The 20546-nt window shown below is 43.4% G+C and overlaps 1 protein-coding gene across 6 annotated transcripts; it reads left to right on the top strand.

The window, feature by feature from the left end:
* Window positions 1–930: 930 nt before the first annotated feature.
* On the top strand, window positions 931–19681 carry eif4g1a (eukaryotic translation initiation factor 4 gamma, 1a). Of its 6 annotated transcripts, none has more exons than XM_068737524.1 (33): window positions 931–1352; window positions 3132–3258; window positions 3351–3437; window positions 3679–3711; window positions 4251–4271; window positions 4633–4812; window positions 5513–5612; window positions 6369–6479; window positions 7662–7816; window positions 8068–8160; window positions 8756–8831; window positions 8941–9891; window positions 9981–10069; window positions 10245–10419; window positions 10574–10707; window positions 10970–11089; window positions 12044–12442; window positions 12601–12747; window positions 12836–13072; window positions 13167–13271; window positions 13494–13790; window positions 14061–14178; window positions 14273–14375; window positions 14594–14955; window positions 15085–15206; window positions 15365–15537; window positions 15686–15811; window positions 16234–16315; window positions 16411–16509; window positions 16876–17019; window positions 17159–17240; window positions 17467–17607; window positions 18248–19681. In XM_068737524.1, the coding sequence occupies exons 2-33, from the start codon at window positions 3184–3186 to the stop codon at window positions 18427–18429; spliced, it is 5319 nt and encodes a 1772-aa protein (XP_068593625.1). In that variant the 5' UTR covers window positions 931–1352; window positions 3132–3183; the 3' UTR covers window positions 18430–19681. The 6 variants fall into 6 exon arrangements, with proteins under 6 accessions (XP_068593625.1, XP_068593624.1, XP_068593629.1 ...); XM_068737523.1 differs by having other exon boundaries at window positions 8938–9891; XM_068737528.1 differs by lacking the exon at window positions 6369–6479.
* Window positions 19682–20546: the final 865 nt, after the last annotated feature.

Below are 20546 nucleotides of genomic sequence, written 5' to 3'. Positions count from 1 at the left end.
CTTGGCTGACGTTGGCATGGCCAAACAAGCCCGCTATGAGGCTCCTTGGCAAAAATTAATATTGACCGCCTGTTTGGGATATTAAGCCCAATTAAATTATATTAAAAAATATGCACCATGTAAATTTTGACACCTTGCCCATCTACAAATTATGTAGAGCGCACAGGTAATCATTTCCATTGATATTCAGTTTTAGTAGTACACATGCCCAAACACATTTTCAATTTGTTTGATAATCAATTAATCTTCTCTGTCATTTTCCAAGTACAAATCAGAAACATTTTATTGTTCCAGCTTCTCAGATGTGGGAAGTTTCTACTCTTCTAGTCATATCTAATAGTTGATTTAATATGTGTGAGATATTTACTGTTTGTTGAAACTACAAGTCATTTGAATATGTAACCTTGAGCTTTGAGAAATTACATTTTTACTATTTTCTTACATTTAACAGGAACAAAATTATTAAGCAATTCATACAGAAAATAACTGTCAGATTAGTCGATAATGAAAATAATTGTAATGCCAATATTCCCCTATCCATTAATCATGGGTAGAAAAGAGCAGTCCTCAGATAAAAGCACAGTACAACATCTTTATTGTATGGGGCATTATTAGCTACATCATACTTGACAATATGATTAAGGACAGACTTTAACACTAATCAAACGGTAACTTTTCCATTTCAGTAGACTCTGAGGTTGATAAGGACTTAATTCTTAATATTGGACTAGCTGTGTAAGGACTAGCACCACTACAGGCTTTGTGAAATGCATGATATGAGTACGTTTGTGATATATAATATATAATATTGTACTTTAAAAAGCAGATTGAGACGCAAGGGTTGATGAATTGATTCCAGCTCCTGTATCACATGACCAAGGAAACGGCATCAAAATGTAATTCTCCCGGAAGTTACCCATGCGACTTCGAGGCGCACCGGCTCCATACACCAGAAACATCGCATTATGGCCTCGCTCTGAGCCTCCTGATGCGACAGTTGTGTACATACCTTACCGGCAATCCGTCACCATCGACGCCTTGATCATGGACCTCCGGTCCAGAGGCTTTTTTCGGGGCCATCGGAATTGTCATTAGTACTCCCGAAGTACTATATTATTTGATTTTGAGCACTGTCACTTTTGCACGCCCGGGGATTTAAACCGAAGTGACAGTAGTAGCACTCACCCCATCTGCCGGTCAGCTAGCTAGCTCGCTAAGTCAATAGCCAAGAAGGGCATCACTTTTCTTTTGGAGTAAAGGACAAGGAAACTACAACACCACTACTTTCAGTAACAGAAGACTGATCAGAGGCTGATTTCCCGAGTTCCCAACATACTCAGTATTGATTCCTGGTAAGAATAAAACCATCTGACGGTGGAAATAATAGCTTGAAGTACACCCGAGCTTGGCTTCATTTTCGTCAAAGGCATTCAGGCTAGCTAGCTAATGCTAGCTGGTTGAACAGGCCCTACTGGCTGTCAGTCCACATAGCTAACTTGGTAATGTGGCCCAAAATGCTAAAATATATGCAATCAAATACATTGGAATGTGTTAACGTTAGTGAAAAGGTGGGGACTTGGATCGCGTGGTATTATTTGGAGCTGCATGGCTAACGTTAGCTGAATGACAGCCAGGGTCCCTCGCTCTCGTGGCTAATCTTCATTTGAAGGCTTCGTGTGATAACGCTGGTTAGCTCTGACGCTCACTGGGGTTTAAAGACGATTTTCACCGGTTTAGAGCTGATGTGTTGATTGTAATGGTTTGACAGAAAACCTGATGCCATTTGTTGTGTGATCATGATATTGGCTCAAGTTTGATGTCGGGTTGATGGTTTCATCTGCTCGCGGATCTGGCTGGGCCTGTAATTAAATCCACCTCGTAGGACAGGGCTGGGCTGTTATCCGACATTAGCTTCACTGTAACCTAATCGGTCTCAAGTGTTGCAACGTTACGTCTAGGACCGGCTTATTTGCTGTTCTCAAGTTTCGATGAGTCAACATGTTGTCCTTTGGCACAGTAAAACCATCCAACTGAGCTCTATGTACTTTAAAGTTAAATGTGGACTCAACGTTCAGCCACGTAGCGTAACTATGCAAAATGTCTCTGGTAGTGGGACACGTAACGTCAGTGTTAGCCGGCTAGTTGGCTAACGAATCTAACCTGCTTCGGCCGGGAGTGCTGCCTTGTTAGCGGGCCAGTAAAATGTCCTTTCATCCTTTAACTTGACTAAGACACAGTGGGGACATTTTCCGAGACCAGCTGTCACATGTAATGACAGTTCATAATACCGGTAGCCATCTCTGCTGACAGAACCATATGGTAGGTTAGTACGTTAATGCCCTGTCTAAAAGAAGCATGGCGTAAGCTAGCAGCTAGCGACAGCTCCTGTGGCAGCAGGTGGATGACACGTCTGCTAGTGATTCTCATCAGATTTGATTAATTCCAGTATGTCTGTTATTCCAGCATAACTACAGGCGTAATTTATATTCGTGAGAAAACTGCATTAGGTTTTGAAACGGATATCGATGTGACGTTATTTGAGTGGACTATGTGCACATGTAGCATGAGCAGGGGGCATGCGAGCCACTGTTAACACAGTACATGAACTTTGACCCGAGGTATCCATTTTCTTAAATTCACTCAATATCAGACTAGTCCAAGCGATTTGGTGGCAGGCACATTTTGTTCAGGCATGATCATTTAGGTCTAAGTCCCCGTTTTTTAAGTGATTTAATAATGGCCACCATGACCCCTTTTCTCCTCAGTTAGTTTTGGATGTTAAAACGCATGAATCCATTGCTATCTGATTGAGCAAGGAATCTGCAGATGATGTTTGGAATAATTGCTTTTAACACTGCATGTGTGAGCCATGCAATATGCAAGTAACCAACCTTTTTTGGGAGGAGGTGGCGTTATCATAGGCGAAACCGCAGACCACACCCTCACTGTTGGTTGAATGATGCCACACTTGAGGTTCATGTCTTACAGTGTGGAGTAATATCTAACCTGTGTGACTGCAATTATCATATGTAGATAATTACTTTGAACTGAAAGCAATTTTCCTCTCAATGTCTTTAACACTTGATGAATGCCTAATTGTTCATCTTTTTTTTGTATTTCTTGTTCCTCAGAAAGGCTGGCAACACAAGGCCACCCTAATGCAGAACCATAAAAGAACGTGAAATGAACAAACCACCACAGCCTATAACGGGACCTACGTCTGTCCCTAACCCTTCCCCTTCCCCTGGATTGACACAGGTGAGAGCAGCTGACCTTGTAGAACTTTAGTTGTTTGGTTAGGTTAAGGGTTTGGTAACATCTATTTTTTCCTCCGTTCTCTCCTTTCAAAGGCCGCCTATGGTCCTGGCCAGCCCCCCTCTCTTGTTTTTGCAACCCCTCCACCTCCACAAATGAACTCTGCACCACAGCCAAGACAGGTAAAGTTCATGTTTTTGTCCCCTTTCTGCTAAAGTTTTTGCATTCACTGTCCCAAGTTTGGTATATTTGACCTTGTACGGGAACCGTCCCTTTCCCACTCTTTCACAAAGACTTCTGACAGGGCTTCTTCTGCTACAAGGCTTTGGCTAAATCTTTGTGTGTGTGGGTTTTGGCCTATTTGCCTTGTTTGTCCTTGAATGTCAATCTTGACTTCTTTCCTCTCTTCTGCTGTCCTCCCAGTTTGCTGCAGGCCCCCGTACTTTACACCAACAGGTACTAACACCCCTCACTTTCCCTTACATCCCCACTGTCTCCTTAGTGTAATGCATGCTTTCAGTTCCACATGTTGGAAAATTGGATGAGAATGCTGTAGTGTTTATTAGATGAGGCCACTCTTCCCGAGGTCCAGTAACATTGAGTTCTATATTTCATTTTAGAAATGCATATTTCTCTGTAGGGTTTCTCTGTAGTTGTGCCATTTTTTTTTTTTTTTCAAGTTTTAACTGTTTAATATTAAAGTAAATGGATTTACTTGCAGCATGCTAACAGTTTCTTTGCCCTTAAAGTCATTCTTAAACAACTCAAAACTGGGACCAGCAGGACTTGTGGGAGATGTAACTTGCCGACCAGTACAGATTTGCATGTGGTTGTTTGAGCTTACTTGTTCATGGCTGAGATATTTTGCTGCTGCCTCTCATACTCTTCCTTCTTAAACCTTGTGATCTCAAACTTCCACATTGTCTCTTGTCTTCATTTTCACCTTAATCTCACTCCCTCTCTTGCTCTCTGCTCATGTGTTTGCGCGGCTGAAGGGTGGATACAGAGCATTACAGGTAACAGCTTTTCTCTTCGTCCCCCCTCCGCTCCCTTACCTTGGGCTAACCTCAGTGTAGCAGGGAGACATGACAGTTAGTACAATTTAGACTCAGTGTAACCCAAGAACTGAACTTGCTGTACACTTTGGCAGTTGCTGTGCGTGCCTCCAGCTGAGGTTAGGAATGTGTGTGACAGGACACACACACACACACACACACACACACACACACACACACACACACACACACACACACACACACACACACATGGGTTAGGACCACCACCATAGTTAGGACACTAAATGCACACACAGAGCAACAGGTTGGCTTGCGCTGTGATAAACTCTTCATTCTTCTTCCTCCCTCGTCCATTCTTTAGAGTTACTATCAGAACCGACCAGCCATGGCCACCAGCGCTCCAAGGGTACAGACGAGTAGCGGCCCGCGACCTGTCGGACCCACTCACGTCTACCCGCCCAGCTCCCAGATGATGATGATATCCCAGCAGCAGCTGTCCTTTGCTGGCTCCCCTCAGGGTTACTTCATCCCCCCTGGACAGGTTGGTTCACATTAGTAATGACCCATTTGTTAAAATGACACACATACGACTAGTCTTTCCAGTAACCTGCCAAAATGATAGAGTATATGCTCATCATATTAACGTACTGGCCCGAATATAAGATGATCTTTTAAAAAATAAATAAAAGTGGGGGTCAAGGTCTGCGACATGTTAATAACCGTAGATGTTCTGTTTGGATAGGAGAGAGTAATGGCTGTAGGAGTAAGCCCAACTGGAGTTTCATGATAGTTCATGTAGCTGGTTTTTGCTGCCACGGTGAAATTACATTTTTATGAAAATTTAAATGAGTCAAAAGCAATTTCCAGATTTGGTGCCCGAATCATCTGTCAAGCAGCCAAGGATTCCCTGTGTCACAGAAAGTCATATTGGGAAGCTCAAAAAGGCAGAAAAATGCTAACCACCAGAGAGACTCAATCTGTCTGCTTCCAAGAGCCTGATGGGAGAGTGTGTGAGCATGTGACTGATGCACACAATGAAGAGTTAGATGCGTTTGAAAGCAAATTTAGACGAGCTGCGCAAATGTGTGAGTTTCTTATCTTCCAAAAACAGGTTTTAGAAAAGGGCTCTCATCTTTTTTTTGGGCCAAAACAGTACGTTACTGTGGAGACTGTGATTGACCGGACGCTCTACCAACTTGATTTATTGTCGTCGTCTCTGACTCTTTATTTTGTCTCTGCAGTACCGGACCCCATACATGCCTCCTACTCAGCAGTATCCTGTGACCAGCGGTACAGCAGGCTTCTATCCGGGAACTAGCCCTGCTGAATACCCTGCGTATGGTAAGAGTTTATGACCAAGACCAGCAGCAACCAAGCACAACCATAAACATGGAGGGTAGTCGGTTAAAAGGGGGCGACATCTTGAACATCAGAATCTTACAGAGATTTTAAGTTGATGCATGTAGTTTGAAGCCCATGTCCATTTTCACGCCCCTCTTTGCCCATAAGGTATCGCCGGGTGTGTCGTGGTTTTGCTTCGCTGGTTGGTGTGTTTTTAATGTCTTTCTGGGTCAAAACACTGCTGTATGTGGTGAACTGCCAGTTGCATGTGGTCTGGCTTGATTCTGCTTTGGCCTTCGGTGTTCTTTCTATCTGCAGTCTCACCGGACACTGCCTAACGGGTTCCATGAAATGACTTTGAGATAAGAATTTTGTTCTTTTGCTGGATGCATGTCCATATAAACTGTTCGGGTGGGATTTGACATTAGGAGGGGTCAAATTTGAATTTTTAATGAAAAATATCCAGGACAAAGACCGCAGCCACTGCGCTCCTGCAGACACGCTTCTGATTTGTGTCACTGCTGCAAATGGTCATTTGCTGTAGTACAAAAACAAAACAACAGTTGACATAAGAACAAGATGCATTCAGGGACACGCGTTGAATACGTTGTTCATTTCATGGGACCTTTTTAACACCCTGCTTCCTCTGGATCCTCTCATTAACTCATTCTGCATCTGTCTCTTCCTGCCCTCTCTCCTTCTTTCCTCCCTCTCCCGTCCCTCACTCCCTTCCTCTCGTTTGCTGCGTTGGTTCAGAGCCCTCTCTTGCTGCGAGGGAGAGGCGGGGTGGTGGGGGGAGAGGGGGCGGGCGAGAGAACGGCCGTCTCTCTCTCCACGGTGCTCCTCTCACCTCCCAGCGCTACCCTGGTGAGTAGTGTGTGTGCTTGTGTGTTGGTCAGCAGGCTTTAGTGGCAACAATCTTTGTGGCACTTCCTGTCTCTGATAGCGTCGTAAATGTGTTTTCTTTTGGGTAACGCACATCTTGACTTGTATATGCAAATGGCGTACAAAGTGAAGGTCTCACACATCAAAATTATTCATTCTACTATAAATATCTAACCGTCGCCTTACCAAAATGAATGATATTTTTTTCCCTCTTAATGATGATCATACCACCAGAATGTACGCCTTAATTCATGCTCACCGTGTCAGTGCGGTGTAGGTTAAATCAGATCGGAGGAGTGAACAATATATTAGCCAATATCATAAAGGCTGAAAGCAAAAACGCACTAGCCCCTGAAATCAATCTGGCCCTGGTTTACTGCTAAAGACCAGCCACCTGCCTACACAGGGCCGATGGTGAGCTGTAAAGTCTGTCTGCAGATTTCCAGCTAGCTGGGCCAGAATTTCCACTTTAACAATTTCATATACTTCAGTTTTTTTATTAAATTATGTATTTCATAGGATTACTGCAAAAGAAATCATGGATTGCAAGTTTCTCAAATTTTTAATCATAAGATAGCAAGTAATGTTGTCTGTGTTCATTCCATACGCGGCACTTAAACAGGCTGCTTCTCTCCAACGTTCAGTCTGGATGGGAAGTTTATTGCTTCAAAGGCCCGTGTCACTACCAATGTCATGCTAGTGTGTTTGAGACTGAATAACTTTAACGTTCACACAGGCTGCTGGTAACATCTGTGGTTCCGTTGCCTTTCGTTGGTCATTCGTTCAGTTCAACGCGTGCAGATTAGTCTTTATGTATGTAAGAAGTATATGTTTTCATTTTGTCTTGATCTTGATCCACACATCGCTTAAAAGCTCTGAATGTGGATTTGTGGTTTTGTTTTCCTGCAGGACTCTTCACTCTGTTATTGCAACATGTGTTTTTAATTTTTATCCTGTGTTAAGGTAAAAAAGTATGACCTACACCATCAAATGGCCTTGCAGTGTTTCAGAAAATCATGTTAAATATAGAATTTTTGGTGAAGGCTACAGGATACAGATCTCGAGACTCCCGGATGGACGGTTGTTTTAGTGTGAAGCTGCGACTTTAAGTATTTTCTTTTCATAAATTATTATTATTTTTTTTGTTTCATTCTACCGTTACAGCAGGAGCATACTATCCAGCTCAGCCGCAGTACTCCCCGTCTGTCCAGCCGGCACCAGTCATGATCAACCCCGCCCAGCAACAGCAGCAGCAAGCCCCGCCTCCTCAGCAACCACCGGTGCAGTCACAAGGGCCACCAAAGAGGGAACGCAAACCGGTAGTGTGTCGCAACAAAAGGGCAACCCGCCTCTTGTCTGAGGTCAAAAAAAAAAAATTTGAATAGACAGAAAGGAGTATTGTTTGTTCAGTGTGGAACTTTCCCTTTTACCTGAAAATAACAATAGTATTTATCATGATGGGTGGCGGCTATAGATCCGAAGTGACTGCATCCGTACATACTGTCTGTATTCTAATGTCGCATACGTGTTTCGTGGAAACCTAACCAATATTTCGCCTGTCTCCTTATAGATAAGGATACGAGACCCCAACCAGGGCGGGCGTGATATCACAGAGGAGATCATGTCGGGTGGAAGGTCCACCACCACACCCACTCCCCCACAGGTAAGAAGCCTTCTGGGAAAACTCGTCTTTATCCACTCATTTGAAGGGAGCATGGTCGTGTCCAAAGTTAAAGGCAGAGTTGATTGTATGTCTTAAACTAATGACTTATGTTTGTGTTATTCTAGGATAAAGGTATAGTTTTTTTCCTTATTTTAGAAATCTAAATTGTTATCAGCTGTTCAGTACTGACGAAATGTACCGTTTGTGTGGAAAACAGAGGACAGACAGTTTTATTGTTTCAAAAAAATGTCAGGAATTTTGACTTTTGTTTTGTCTACATTGGCAGTTCACTTATCTGACTGTGCAGTCATTTTTTTTTTTTTTTTTTTCAAAAGTGGAACCGAAATGTATTCACAGTTTAATGTACTAATTAAATAAATAATAATGCATATTATTTAATTACACATAAGAACACTCTGATTTAGAGGAAAAGAAATTCATATGGTTGGTTCGTATGAACAAAAGACACATTGTCGGAGAAAATTGTCAGTGCTTAGATATTCTTTACACACCTGCTCCCAAATTATTTATTTTTCATAGAGGTGATTGCATGTTTTCACGTCTTATCAGACCTAAAAAACACTGTTTTGTGTAGGCCTCCGCATCAGATGTAAGTCCTGCACAGACCAACGGTGAAGTTACACAGCTGGCCACTACAGTGACTAGAAGAGGTGAGTACAGTGTCTCACTTTTGGTTTACATAAAAAAAAAAAAAAAATGAAAGATGCCCGTATTCCACATTTTCCTTATTGTGATTATTTCATGCGCTTCATTCAGCAGATGAAAACACTGAGCCCCCTGCTAGCGCTGAAACTCCACCACCTCCTGCCACGGCGAATACAGAGCCTGTGGAGGAGGCCAAACAGGAAATGGACCACCAGATGACAACGCCTGAGTCAGCCGCACAATCTGTAGCCCCTACAGCTGCTGCTGAGGTGCCATCCCCTTTGAATGAGGACCTGCAGTCTCCCTCTCCCCTCCCTGCAGCAGCAGCAGCATCTACTACTACTACTACTCCTGCTGAGGCAGAAAACACAGTTGATACTAAAGTTGGTGACACGGTAGACGCTCCTGTCGGCCCTTCGGCGTCGTTGGCAGCACAAGAGGCGCCTGTCAAAATGGAAGAACCACAGGCTGCCGCAGCTCCAGCTGAGAAGTCACCCGAAAAGGATGAAAAGAAAACAGAGGAGGTGAAGGAACTGGAAAAAGAGGAGCAGGTGGCCAGCGCTAAGTTGGAGCCCGCAGTTGAGGTTGCTACAACAGTTTCTCCCGTTAAAGAGACGAAAGCAGAGACGGCAATGAAGACAGAAACTGAAGTCTCTCCGCCTCTACCCTCTGCGCAGGAACCTGCTGCTCCACAGACCCAGACCGCCACCGCCCCAAGCTCTGAACCTGAACCCATACCGGCTGACGCGGCAGAGCCTCTTCTCTCCAACGGCCTTCCCCAGGACACAGAGGAACTGTCTGAGGAACTGTCTGAGGAGGTGGCATTTTTAGACAATACGCCCCTTGACAAGCCGGATGCTTCTCAATCTCAGGAATCCACACCTGTGGCTAAAACGTCAATGCCTGCCCAGGAGGAGGAGGAGGAAGAGGAGGAGGAGGAAGCAGAGGAGGAGGAGGAAGAACAAGAAAAGGAAGAGGAGGAGAAAAAAGACGAGGAGAAGGAGAAAAATGAGGATGCCCCTCCCGTCTCTGTCAGCTGTCCTACAGAGGAATCCACTATGCAAGGTAGGTGGAGTTGATTCCTGGCTTGCCTTTCTGATCGTCATATGAGTTGTGCTGTATTCTAATGTCAACGCCGTGTCCTTGTCTTGAAGCTGCAACGTCTGTGCCAAAGAAGAGGAAGAACATGAAGGAGTTGAACAAGAAGGAGGCCATTGGAGACCTCCTGGATGCCTTCACAGAGGTGTGTAACAGTCCAGATGACAACATGAAATTAACACAAGGTCACGGTGTTCAAGTGTCTGAGCAGTTTCAGCTGTATCAATAATGTTTTTTAGGCTATTTAGTACCAAAACAAACACTCTGACGGGTAACTGGGTTATCATAATACTTCATCTCTTTTTGTTTTTGTGCCGCAGGAGCAAGAAGCCAAGCCTGCCCCTGAACCCTCGTCCACTCAGGCCGACCCCGTCCCTGTTGCTCCACTTAAACCTCCCGCTGAGGTTCCAGATGAGACCTGGGAGGAGAAAGAGGACAAGCAGAACGCACCTGCCACACCTGAGCCAACTGACCAGAAATACCAGTACAAAGAAGGTATGTTGTGATTTAAGAAATGCAACGGTCAGTCGCACCTGCTGTTTTGATGTACACCTGTAGCTATGCTTTTTATGCAAACAAAAATCCAAATAAAGATGTGCATAAAAAAATATATATGTATAAAAAAAAACATGTCTCGTACCTTTTTCAGAGCAATGGAAGCCGATAGACCCAGAAGACAAGAAGCGGTACGACAGGGAGTTCCTCCTGGGCTTCCAGTTCATCAGTGCCAGTATGAACAAACCCGATGGACTGCCGACCATCAGTGATGTGGTCCTGGAGAAGGTAGGCGGGGTTTGACATCATTTTGCTGTGAAGTGCCATAATGTCATTCATGTGGGACATTAAGGAAAAATAATATATTGAGATAGAAGCTGCATGAAAGTTTTTGTTCAGCATTTTACTTAACTGTTGATCTCATTAGCGTAACTCATTCTTGAATATACCATGGTGATTATTATAGAGGATGAGGAAACTTGATGTCCATCTTGTCTTGTTTATTGATTTTTGTATGGACAAACTGGTCATTTTTCCTCTTTAACTCCAGGCGAACAAGACTCCAATGCGGCCTCCTGACCCAGCTCGAATGATGAATGTTGGTCCTGATTTTACTCCCTCGTATTTGGGGAACCTTGGGAGCAGATCGGTGGGAGGACCACGAGGCCCGGTGAGGGAATTTCTTCTCTTTTTAGGGTGTTTGTTTTTTTTTTGTAATGAAAATTCTTGACCCTTTTGATTATGGCAATAATAATAATTCCTTGAACAGTGCCTTGCAGAAGCATTCACCCCTCTTGGCATTTTTCCTATTTTGCATTTCAACCTGGATATTAAAATAGATTTTTATTTGGATTTTAATGTAATGGACCTGAACAGAATAGTCAAAATTGGTTCAGTGAAATTAAAAAAAAAAGTTCACAAATTCTAAAGAATAAATTGCTGAAAAGTAGTGTGTACATATGTATTAAGCCCCTTTGCTATGAAGTACCTAAATAAGATCTGGTGCTACTGATTACCCTAAGACGGCCCATAATTAGTTAGCAGGTGGACTCTTAAGTGTTACATGATCTGTCACATGATCCTCTGAAGCTCCATTAATCCCACATGACCTTTGTCAAACTCCCAACTTATTTTTTTGTATATGTGCAATTGTTTTTTGCTTGCCACTCTTCTCTTTGGTGCCATATTCTTTACATTTTTAACTAATGGACTTAATGGTGCTCTGTTTAGATTAAGTGACAGATAATGTGACACTTGCATGCTGGGGGACTTAATTTAACTAACTATGTGACCTCTGAAGGTAATTGATTGCACCAGATCTTATTTACGGGCTTCACAACAAAGGAGGTAAATGTATATGCACAGACAACTGTTGAGTTTTTTGTGAATTTTTGAAAACACCTTTTTGTTTGTTTTTTCATTTTACTTCATCAATTTGACTTTTTTGTGTAGTTCCATTACACCAAATTCAAATAAAAGCCATTTTAATTCCAGGTTGTAATGTAACAAAATAGAAAAAAACACCAAGGAGTGTGAATACTTATGCAAGTCACTGTATTTGTTTTGTTGTATAAGATTTATTTTCCAACTTTTCTAAATGTGCATCCCTCTCCTTCCTTTTTAGCCGCCTGGCCCACGTCGCTCCCAGCAAGGCCAGAGGAAAGAGCCGAGGAAAATCATCCTCAGCAGCATGTCCCTTGGCGACGACGTGCAGCTCAACAAGGCCGAGAAGGCCTGGAAGCCCACGGGGAAGAAGTCCACTCGAGGCCGCGGCGCGGAGGAACCCGAAGTCGAAGACGACGATCCCGAACAGGCCAAGACTAAAGAGCTGTTCAAGCGTCTGCGCAGTATCCTCAACAAGCTGACCCCTCAGAAGTTTCAGGAGCTGATGAAACAGGTGACAGACCTGACGATAGACACAGAGGACAGGCTGAAGGGAGCCATTGACCTTATCTTTGAGAAGGCCATCTCAGAGCCCAACTTCTCTGTGGCCTACGCCAACATGTGCCGCTGCCTTATGGGGGTAAGTCATGGGCTTTTTGCCCGGATCTGAATGAAGCACAATCTCGCACTCATTTGTTTTTATAATCACATGTTTTGAAGCCATATAATTATCAGCGGCGTGAAAAATGTGTATTCAATACAAATGTTTTAAGTGTACTCAATGTTATCCTCCTCCAGTTGAAAGTCCCCACCTCAGACAAGCCAGGTGTTTTTGTGAACTTCCGCAAACTGCTGCTCAACCGCTGCCAGAAAGAGTTTGAGAAGGACCAGGACGATGACGAAATCTTTGAGAGAAAGCAAAAAGAACTAGAGGCTGCCAAAGAAGTAAGACATGAGATCTTTTTACCGTCGTTGTCGCAGCCACCACAGTGTTTGTGTTTTCGACTAACACTGGTCTTGTATCTGCCCTCAGGGAGAGGAGCGGGAGCGCTTGAGGGTGGAGCTGCAGGACTCCAGAGACCAGGCCCGCCGCCGGTCACTGGGTAATATAAAGTTCATTGGGGAGCTCTTCAAGCTGAAGATGCTGACGGAGGCCATCATGCACGACTGTGTAGTGAAACTACTGAAGAATCATGATGAAGAGTCTCTGGAGTGTCTCTGCAGGCTGCTCTCCACAATTGGCAAAGACCTGGACTTTGAGAAGGCCAAGGTAAGTAAAGCGTGAACACGCAAACATATTTAAAAAAACAAAATGTTGTATTCATGATTCATAAAAGCTACTTTTATGTCCGTTTTCCTGTTAGCCTCGTATGGATCAGTATTTCAACCAGATGGACAAGATCATCAAAGAGAAAAAGACCTCATCCAGAATCCGCTTCATGCTACAAGACGTCATAGACCTAAGAAGGGTAAATATTAACGGGATATTGTAATAAAGAGCCAATATCAGGCACTTACGGTGGTGACTAATGCTAAGAAATATTCCTGAATGAGCAGAATTGTTTGATACTGCGCGTGATGTAATCCACGGGGATTATGAGTCGCGTGGGAGCCATGAATGTAGACATTAAGGACGTGCGTTGGAGCAGTTACAGACTGTTTGATAACCAGCTTCCATCTCTGATCGACAGTGTAACTGGGTGCCTCGTAGAGGAGAACAGGGTCCTAAAACGATCGAGCAGATCCACAAGGATGCAGAGCTGGAGGAGCACAGGGAACACCTCAAAGTCCAGCAGCAGCTTCTGTCCAAGGGAGGTGGAGGCGGAGGAGGCGGCGGCGGCGGTAGGATGGGAGGGAACATGGGGGGCCGCGGCTCTCACACACAAGGAGGAGGCCGGAATAGCCAGCCTCAGGATGAGGGCTGGAACACGGTGCCCATCTCCAAGAACAGACCCATCGACACCACCCGCCTCAGCAAGATCACAAAGGTAACGTCCGACTCTAACACGGAAGTTTTCACTTGATTTGTTTATTTTTTTGTACCCAGCTTCAGGTTTTCACTGATGCTTGTTAGTATAGTCAAATATAGTGTTTTTGTTTTGGGGTGCACTGTAAGAAATCACTCCCCGTCTCGCACACTTATTCTGCCGAGTCACAAGCTTTTACAATTAAACTGTTCAGTTGAGCTTGATGATGTGGGACTCGCCTTAATGTGTATGTAACTTGTGTGTTAATGTAACTTTTGTGTTTCCCTTCAGCCTGGTTCTCTGGACTTCAACAATCAACTGTTGGCTCCAGGGGGGAAAGGCATGTGGGGCAGCTGGGGCAAAGGCAGCAGTGGAGGAACTGGAGCCAAACCAGCAAGCGGAGAGCCTGGTAAAACACCTTTTTAATAAAAAAATAAATATAAGGTGTAGTTTCAAGCTGTTTTTAGTGGTTGGAGAGTTAATCTTTCTTGTTCCTTTTTTAGACACTGGTCGTCCAGCTACCAGCACCCTCAATCGCTTCTCAGCCCTGCAACAGTCCGGTTCGGTGGCGGCTTCAACTGACTCTGATCGCAGAGCTCCTCAGAGGTATTAAGCTGCAGATATTTCACCATCAACTAAAATGTCTTGTCCTTGTGCTTTGCCCCTATTGTTGTCTTTATCTTTTTAAAGATTAAATAGCCTGTAAGAATTTCGACATTTCCGTGTTTGCGCACGCAAACTGAGAGCAACCAGTTTAAGATTAGATTGGATTGCGCAACATTGTGATAAATGTGGACCTTTTGTGTCACCTGCAACCTTTTTAGGTCGAGCTCCAGCCGTGAGCGTGGTGGCGACAGAGAAAAGGGCGATCGGTTCGATCGCAGTGAGGGACGAGAGGGTCGTGACGGCCGGAGCACCCCAAACCAAATCACCAAGAGAAGCTTCAGCAGAGAGTCTCAGGAGCGCGGCGGGAGGACCGGCGACCTCCGGGCCTTAACTGAGCCTGTGCGTCGCGTGGCCAGCATGACCGACGATAGGGACCGAGGAAGCCGGGACCGAGGAAGCCGGGACCGAGGAAGCCGGGACCGAGGAAGCCGGGACCGAGGAAGCCGGGACCGAGGAAGCCGGGACCGAGGAAGCCGGGACCGAGGAAGCCGGGACAGGGCTCCAAGCAAAGATCTCCCAGGTGAAAAACCCACTGAGCAAAAGTGAAGACTTGATATGGATATAATGGTATAAAGATGGAGGAAAGGTTGTGTACGCACATGCACTGGAATACAATTTAACTCTTATTGTGACGTTTTTTCCTCTGCAGTTAAGCGTGAGAGCGCTCCAACTCCCCCACCGTCTCTTCCAAAACCTGCCTTGAATGAAGAGGAGTTGGAGAAGAAGTCGAACGCCATCATTGAAGAATATCTTCACCTTAATGACATGAAGGTACAAACATGACGCCGCGTAAACTCTCATTCAACGCAGTGAATTTTACTTAAACGTATGCTCATTATCAGGCTTAAACCAGCAAAATGCTTGGAATCTGAATCCGCTCTGACGGCCAACATTTTTTGCGTCTTCTTCTTCTTCTGCTGCCGCTGTAGGAGGCGTTGCAGTGCGTGACAGAACTCAACAGTGCCTCGTTGCTCTATGTGTTTGTGCGGAACGCCGTGGAGTCGACGCTGGAGCGCAGCACCATTGCTCGAGAGCGCGCGGGCCTGTTGCTGCGCCACCTGGTCAAGGCTGGGGTGTTGACCTCAGAGCAGTACTACAAAGGGTGAGCTTTAACGGATTAAAAGATCACACTGCTTTTCCAATGTCTGAAATGGTTTTTCACTTCTAGTGCATTCTGATTTACTCCTTACAACCTGAACTTATTTGTGTTTCAAGTGAGATTGAGTGCTGTGTGTTTTCTGGGTCTGTAGGCTAGAAGAGACCCTGGAGGCTGCGGAAGACATGGCCATAGATATACCTCACATCTGGCTCTACCTGGCTGAACTGATCACCCCCATGCTCCATGAGGGAGGCATCCCTATGGGACAGATCTTCAGGTGAGCTGGAAGTTCGCAAAAATAATTAAATGAAATAAGTCCAGGCAAGCCCAGTTTCTGTACATTGTCGTCTGTCAGAAACTGATACCTTTGACCCATTGCTCTCACCATAAATTACATACTTTTTCTTATTCTTTTTGGATTTTCACTCAATTTTCAGGGCATTTGGTTTGGGTGTGGGAACTTTGACACCAATTTCACGCATGCAGCTCAAAAACATCAAACATCTCCCAAATAATGTGTTTGTAGTTACTCTCGTCTGTAATTCCCCTTTCGTCACTTTTCCTTTCACAACACTCAACTTTATTTCTTGGCGTTGAGTACAACTATGGTTTACTGATAATGGTAACACATGAAACAACTGAATGATAGAATAGTTCATGGAAAGTCGAGTGCATAATTCAGCGTATGTGTGTTTTCAGGGAGATCTCCAAGCCTCTGGTGCCTCTGGGGCAGGCCGGCGTGCTGCTGGTGCAGATCCTCAAGTTGCTCTGCAAAGAAATGGTACGTCCTTCATGAATCCGCCTACTTGAGTGCGAACTTTCACATCTGTTTCATTTCATTACTCATTGGATTTCATATTTTTACCACCCGTTCAGACCCCGAAGAAGGTCGGGGCAATGTGGACCGAGGGAGGCCTGAATTGGAGCGATTTCTTGCCTGAGGATGAAGATGTCAACAAGTTCGTCACTGAGCAGGTCTGTAGGCTGAAGTAGTTCAAGACAGTGAAACAGAAACAACTAAAAACTACCACTTTGACTTGAGCTTTTATTTTCTTCTTTTTTCTTTAATATTTCCCCATCCAGTTTGGTGGAGGCATTGGTAAATAACATAAAGAGAGACAGTAAGCTCTCATACAGAGAAGGCTTTGAATAAAATTCCGTCACACAATGTGCCAATATTTTTGTTAAGTATCTATTAAATAGTTTAATTGCAGCAAATTATTGACACAAATGCCGACCTACCGGCAATACACACTTACCAAAGAATTAAAAGCCAACAAACCTATGACTAGATCACTTATAAGACTATCTTTAATTTTCTTTGTTTGTTGCGTGATTTAGAAAGTGGAGTTCACCACAGGAGAGGAGTTGGAGTCAAAGGAAGTTGATGAGAAGAAAGTCCTCACTGGAGAGGAGCTCAACAAACAGCTGGACAGACTCTTCCAGGACAAAGCCAACAACCAGCGCATCAGAGACTGGGCTGAGGTGTGTTAAACGTACCAGTGGAGTAGCTCGTGTTTTAGTTCAGACATGAATATTCCATGTCATTTCATGTGTTTTATTCAATATAAAGGTTACAGGAGTCATTGAAGTTTCCCCTGTTCAACTGTTTTGTTTTTTTCAGGCTAACTTGGACGAGGAGCAAAGCGCTTCCAACCAGTTTGTACGAGCATTGATGACATCAGTGTGTCAGTCTGCCATCATATGTAAGTGTGACTAATGCGGCATGTAGAAGTAAAGGCTGTTGGCAGAAATGTCTGTGTGTTAGTCACCACTGTTAGCCTGTTCATCTCACAGCGGCGGTATAAGTTCTTCATGTTTTAGTGTTACGATACATCGATGTTCCGTGATGATTAATCGTACCAACGCAAATTGCAACATGTGATACAAGATGGTCGATTCCCAGTCTGAGTTTGCCGCTCCTTGTTTCAGGTGACACCCCGTACAGGGTGGATGCACGGCAGATCAACCAGAGGGCCAGTCTGCTGCAGAGATACCTGTCTGATGAGCAGAAAGAGCTGCAGGCCCTCTACGCCCTCCAGGCTCTGATGGTGCACATGGAGCAGCCAGCGAGTGAGTATTAATCTAATGGGAGAGGAGCCAGCAGTAATATGCTGGGGCTAAACGCCCAGAGGTGCACAAAATAACAGATGCCTGGCCATGCAGTAGCCCTGTGACGTTGGTGGAGCTCATACCTTTCAGGTTTTGACTGTTATTGACGTCAATTTAATATTGAAATATGGCCATGATTGAGACATTTTTTTTATTAATTGAAGGAGTGACCAAATTCACCCATTACACTGTTTGAAATTATTTTATTACATTAAAAAAATCCCACAGTATAACCAAAAATTAGAGAGGAATAGATGCGATTCAATGTAAGCGGCTTCATTTTAATCTTAAAACCTTTTAAGACACTTGGTGCTGATTGTTTTTTGACAAATGTAGCTGCTTTTTGTAATTCTGTTTCCTGCCGTTTGTCCATTTTTCAATGGTAAGTTCAAAATAATGTGATGTGACGAGGGAAGAGTCTAAATTTTGTGACAGTGATGAAAACAGGACAAACGACGACCACACGCATTATCTTGTTTTATCACCACCAACAAGCGGCACAAACTCAACTGTATGAACTTTTCCTGCTCCTCTGCAGCAAACTGTTTGTCATTACATTCAATGCCAGATCAATACTGACCTCTGTATCCCGTCTCCGTAGACCTGCTGCGGATGTTCTTCGATGCCTTGTACGACGAGGACGTCATCAAAGAGGAGGCCTTCTACAAATGGGAAACCAGCAAAGACCCCGCTGAGCAAACGGGCAAAGGTGTGGCCTTGAAATCGGTCACCGCCTTCTTCACCTGGCTCCGCGAGGCCGAGGAGGAGTCCGACAAGGAATAAAAGACTGAACTGAAAGCTGCTGCCCCCCCCCAGGCGGCTGCAGAGAGTCACGGACAATATTGCCAGAGAGGCAGACTCAAATCAATCCTCAATGAGGATAAATCTTTATTATTGTTTTCTTTTCTTTGAGGGATGGACTCAGAAAACAATCATTTCTCTCTACCCCTCCCTCTCTTGCTTCCTCATTATTTCCCCACCTGCTTGTCACAACAAGTGTCCTCATCAAATAAACTTGAAAGCTGATGCAGCAGGATTGCTTGTTAACGAGGTGTGAGGTATCCCACATTACTACAAAACTCTCTTTCTCACAAAAATACAAACCAACAGGCTGCTTTTTTTTTTTTTTTTTTTGTATGGTTCTAGATGATTCTAATGCCTGACATCCTATCTGATCTGCAAGAGTAAAACCACAGGGTATAGTGGTGTAGTGGGTTCCCTGATACGTGGGTATCGTCATGCCATAATATGTGTTCAATCCAAACTCGGCTCTTATGTCTTTGTCCCTTACTGGAGTGTGCAGCATGACTGAAGTGTGTTTCTATTAATGATACAGTGGACGAAACGTCGATAGAAAAAAAAATAATAATGTACATGAACTAATCTTAATTTGATGGATGGAGTTTTTAATGCAAAGGTTGTCTATTTTCTCTTCCTGTTTCCCCATCATGAATTTAGGGAGGGCAGAAACATGGATTGGTGTTGACCTTTGACTACTTAGGGGTGGTCTTAATGCTTCCTCCAAGCCATCCTCTCCCATCCCCAGTAGTGAACCACACTGACTGACTCTTCATCTTTACCTCTTCTATACTTAAACCTGAGCTGTCGTAGAGGACACTTAATGACCCAATCACCGGTAAAACTTGAAATTGACAGAAAATTGACTTGATGAAAATATATAAAGTTACAAAAAAGAAAAAAAAACACACAGAAATGATCCGAAAGCCTTTTCTACTTTAAGTGGAAACTTATTTCAGGAGCGTTCTGTAAATATATAATTAAAAAAAACGTTTTTTTCAGTTTTATTTTTCAGAAACGATAAATTGCTGATGTAATTGCAGTGTATACTTTTCCAACAGAAACAGCAGTTGTCCAGATGCAGAGAGGTGCTTTAGATAATCCATTGATTATTAATTGTGGAATTTTGTAAATATTTTTTTTGCTTTCTTTATTTAAGAAATTATTGCTTCTTTTGCATCGGAAACTGGAAAGATGAGGTAATGGAGCATTGCAAATAAAGGACTTATTAAGTTGCTGAGCAGAGTTTTGCTTACGTCTGTCTGGTGCCCCTGTGATTTTAATGGTTGTGTGTTTATGGTTGTTCAGAGATGCTGCAAAATAGAATGACCTCATTGAGGGGACTGGTTATCAGCCATGAAGTCACCCATGCAGTAAAACTATGATGCTTGAACCACAATCGTAGGACAACTTCAAATGTCCGAAGGGAGTCCAAAGATATTCAACACGGTAGAAAATTGAGAAAGTGAACACATCCTCACAGAAGGTGGAAGCTGAAAATGTTCAGCATTTTTACGTGAATACTTAAATATGAAAATAGTGTATTGATTAATAGGCTAACAGCATTAATAATTTGCCTGGTGCTCCAGATACAATTCAGCACTGTTGCAAAGACGTTAACTTAGTTTGTGGTATTTCAATGAAACACAATGATTTAGCAAAAATGCTCCATGTAAAATGAAACGGGAATTTAAAAATCTTTAAATTATATATTTTCTCACTATGTAAGATAACTGTCTCATGGCCCTTAAAGAGTAACACTTAGTTCAACTCTTTAGCATTAATACACATTATATAGACTATACTTTTAATAAATGATTTATAATACATTACAAAGTAGTTGCAAACAGAATTTTAAGTGTTTATTAATGTAAGTTCAACTAAGAATCTCAAATTGTAAAACAACCATAACTGGATGCTTGTGTATAAACATAATGAATGACAATATAGTGAAACAGTTTTAAATCATAAGGATAAAGAATCAGAAGTTATGGTTGTTGAAATACTGTAAATAAACAAACACCTTAATATGTCCTTTATCTTCTTACAACCACATTATACTGTGATATAAATAGTTTAAGTATTTGAAAAACCAACAGAGT

The sequence above is a fragment of the Cebidichthys violaceus genome, unplaced genomic scaffold (genome assembly GCF_023349555.1).
Source record: "Cebidichthys violaceus isolate CVI_PGR_0920_01 unplaced genomic scaffold, fCebVio1.0.p SCAF_8, whole genome shotgun sequence".
Lineage (NCBI taxonomy): Eukaryota > Metazoa > Chordata > Actinopteri > Perciformes > Stichaeidae > Cebidichthys > Cebidichthys violaceus.
Note: the sequence above shows the minus strand (reverse complement) of the source record. Positions and strands in the feature narration are given on the sequence as shown.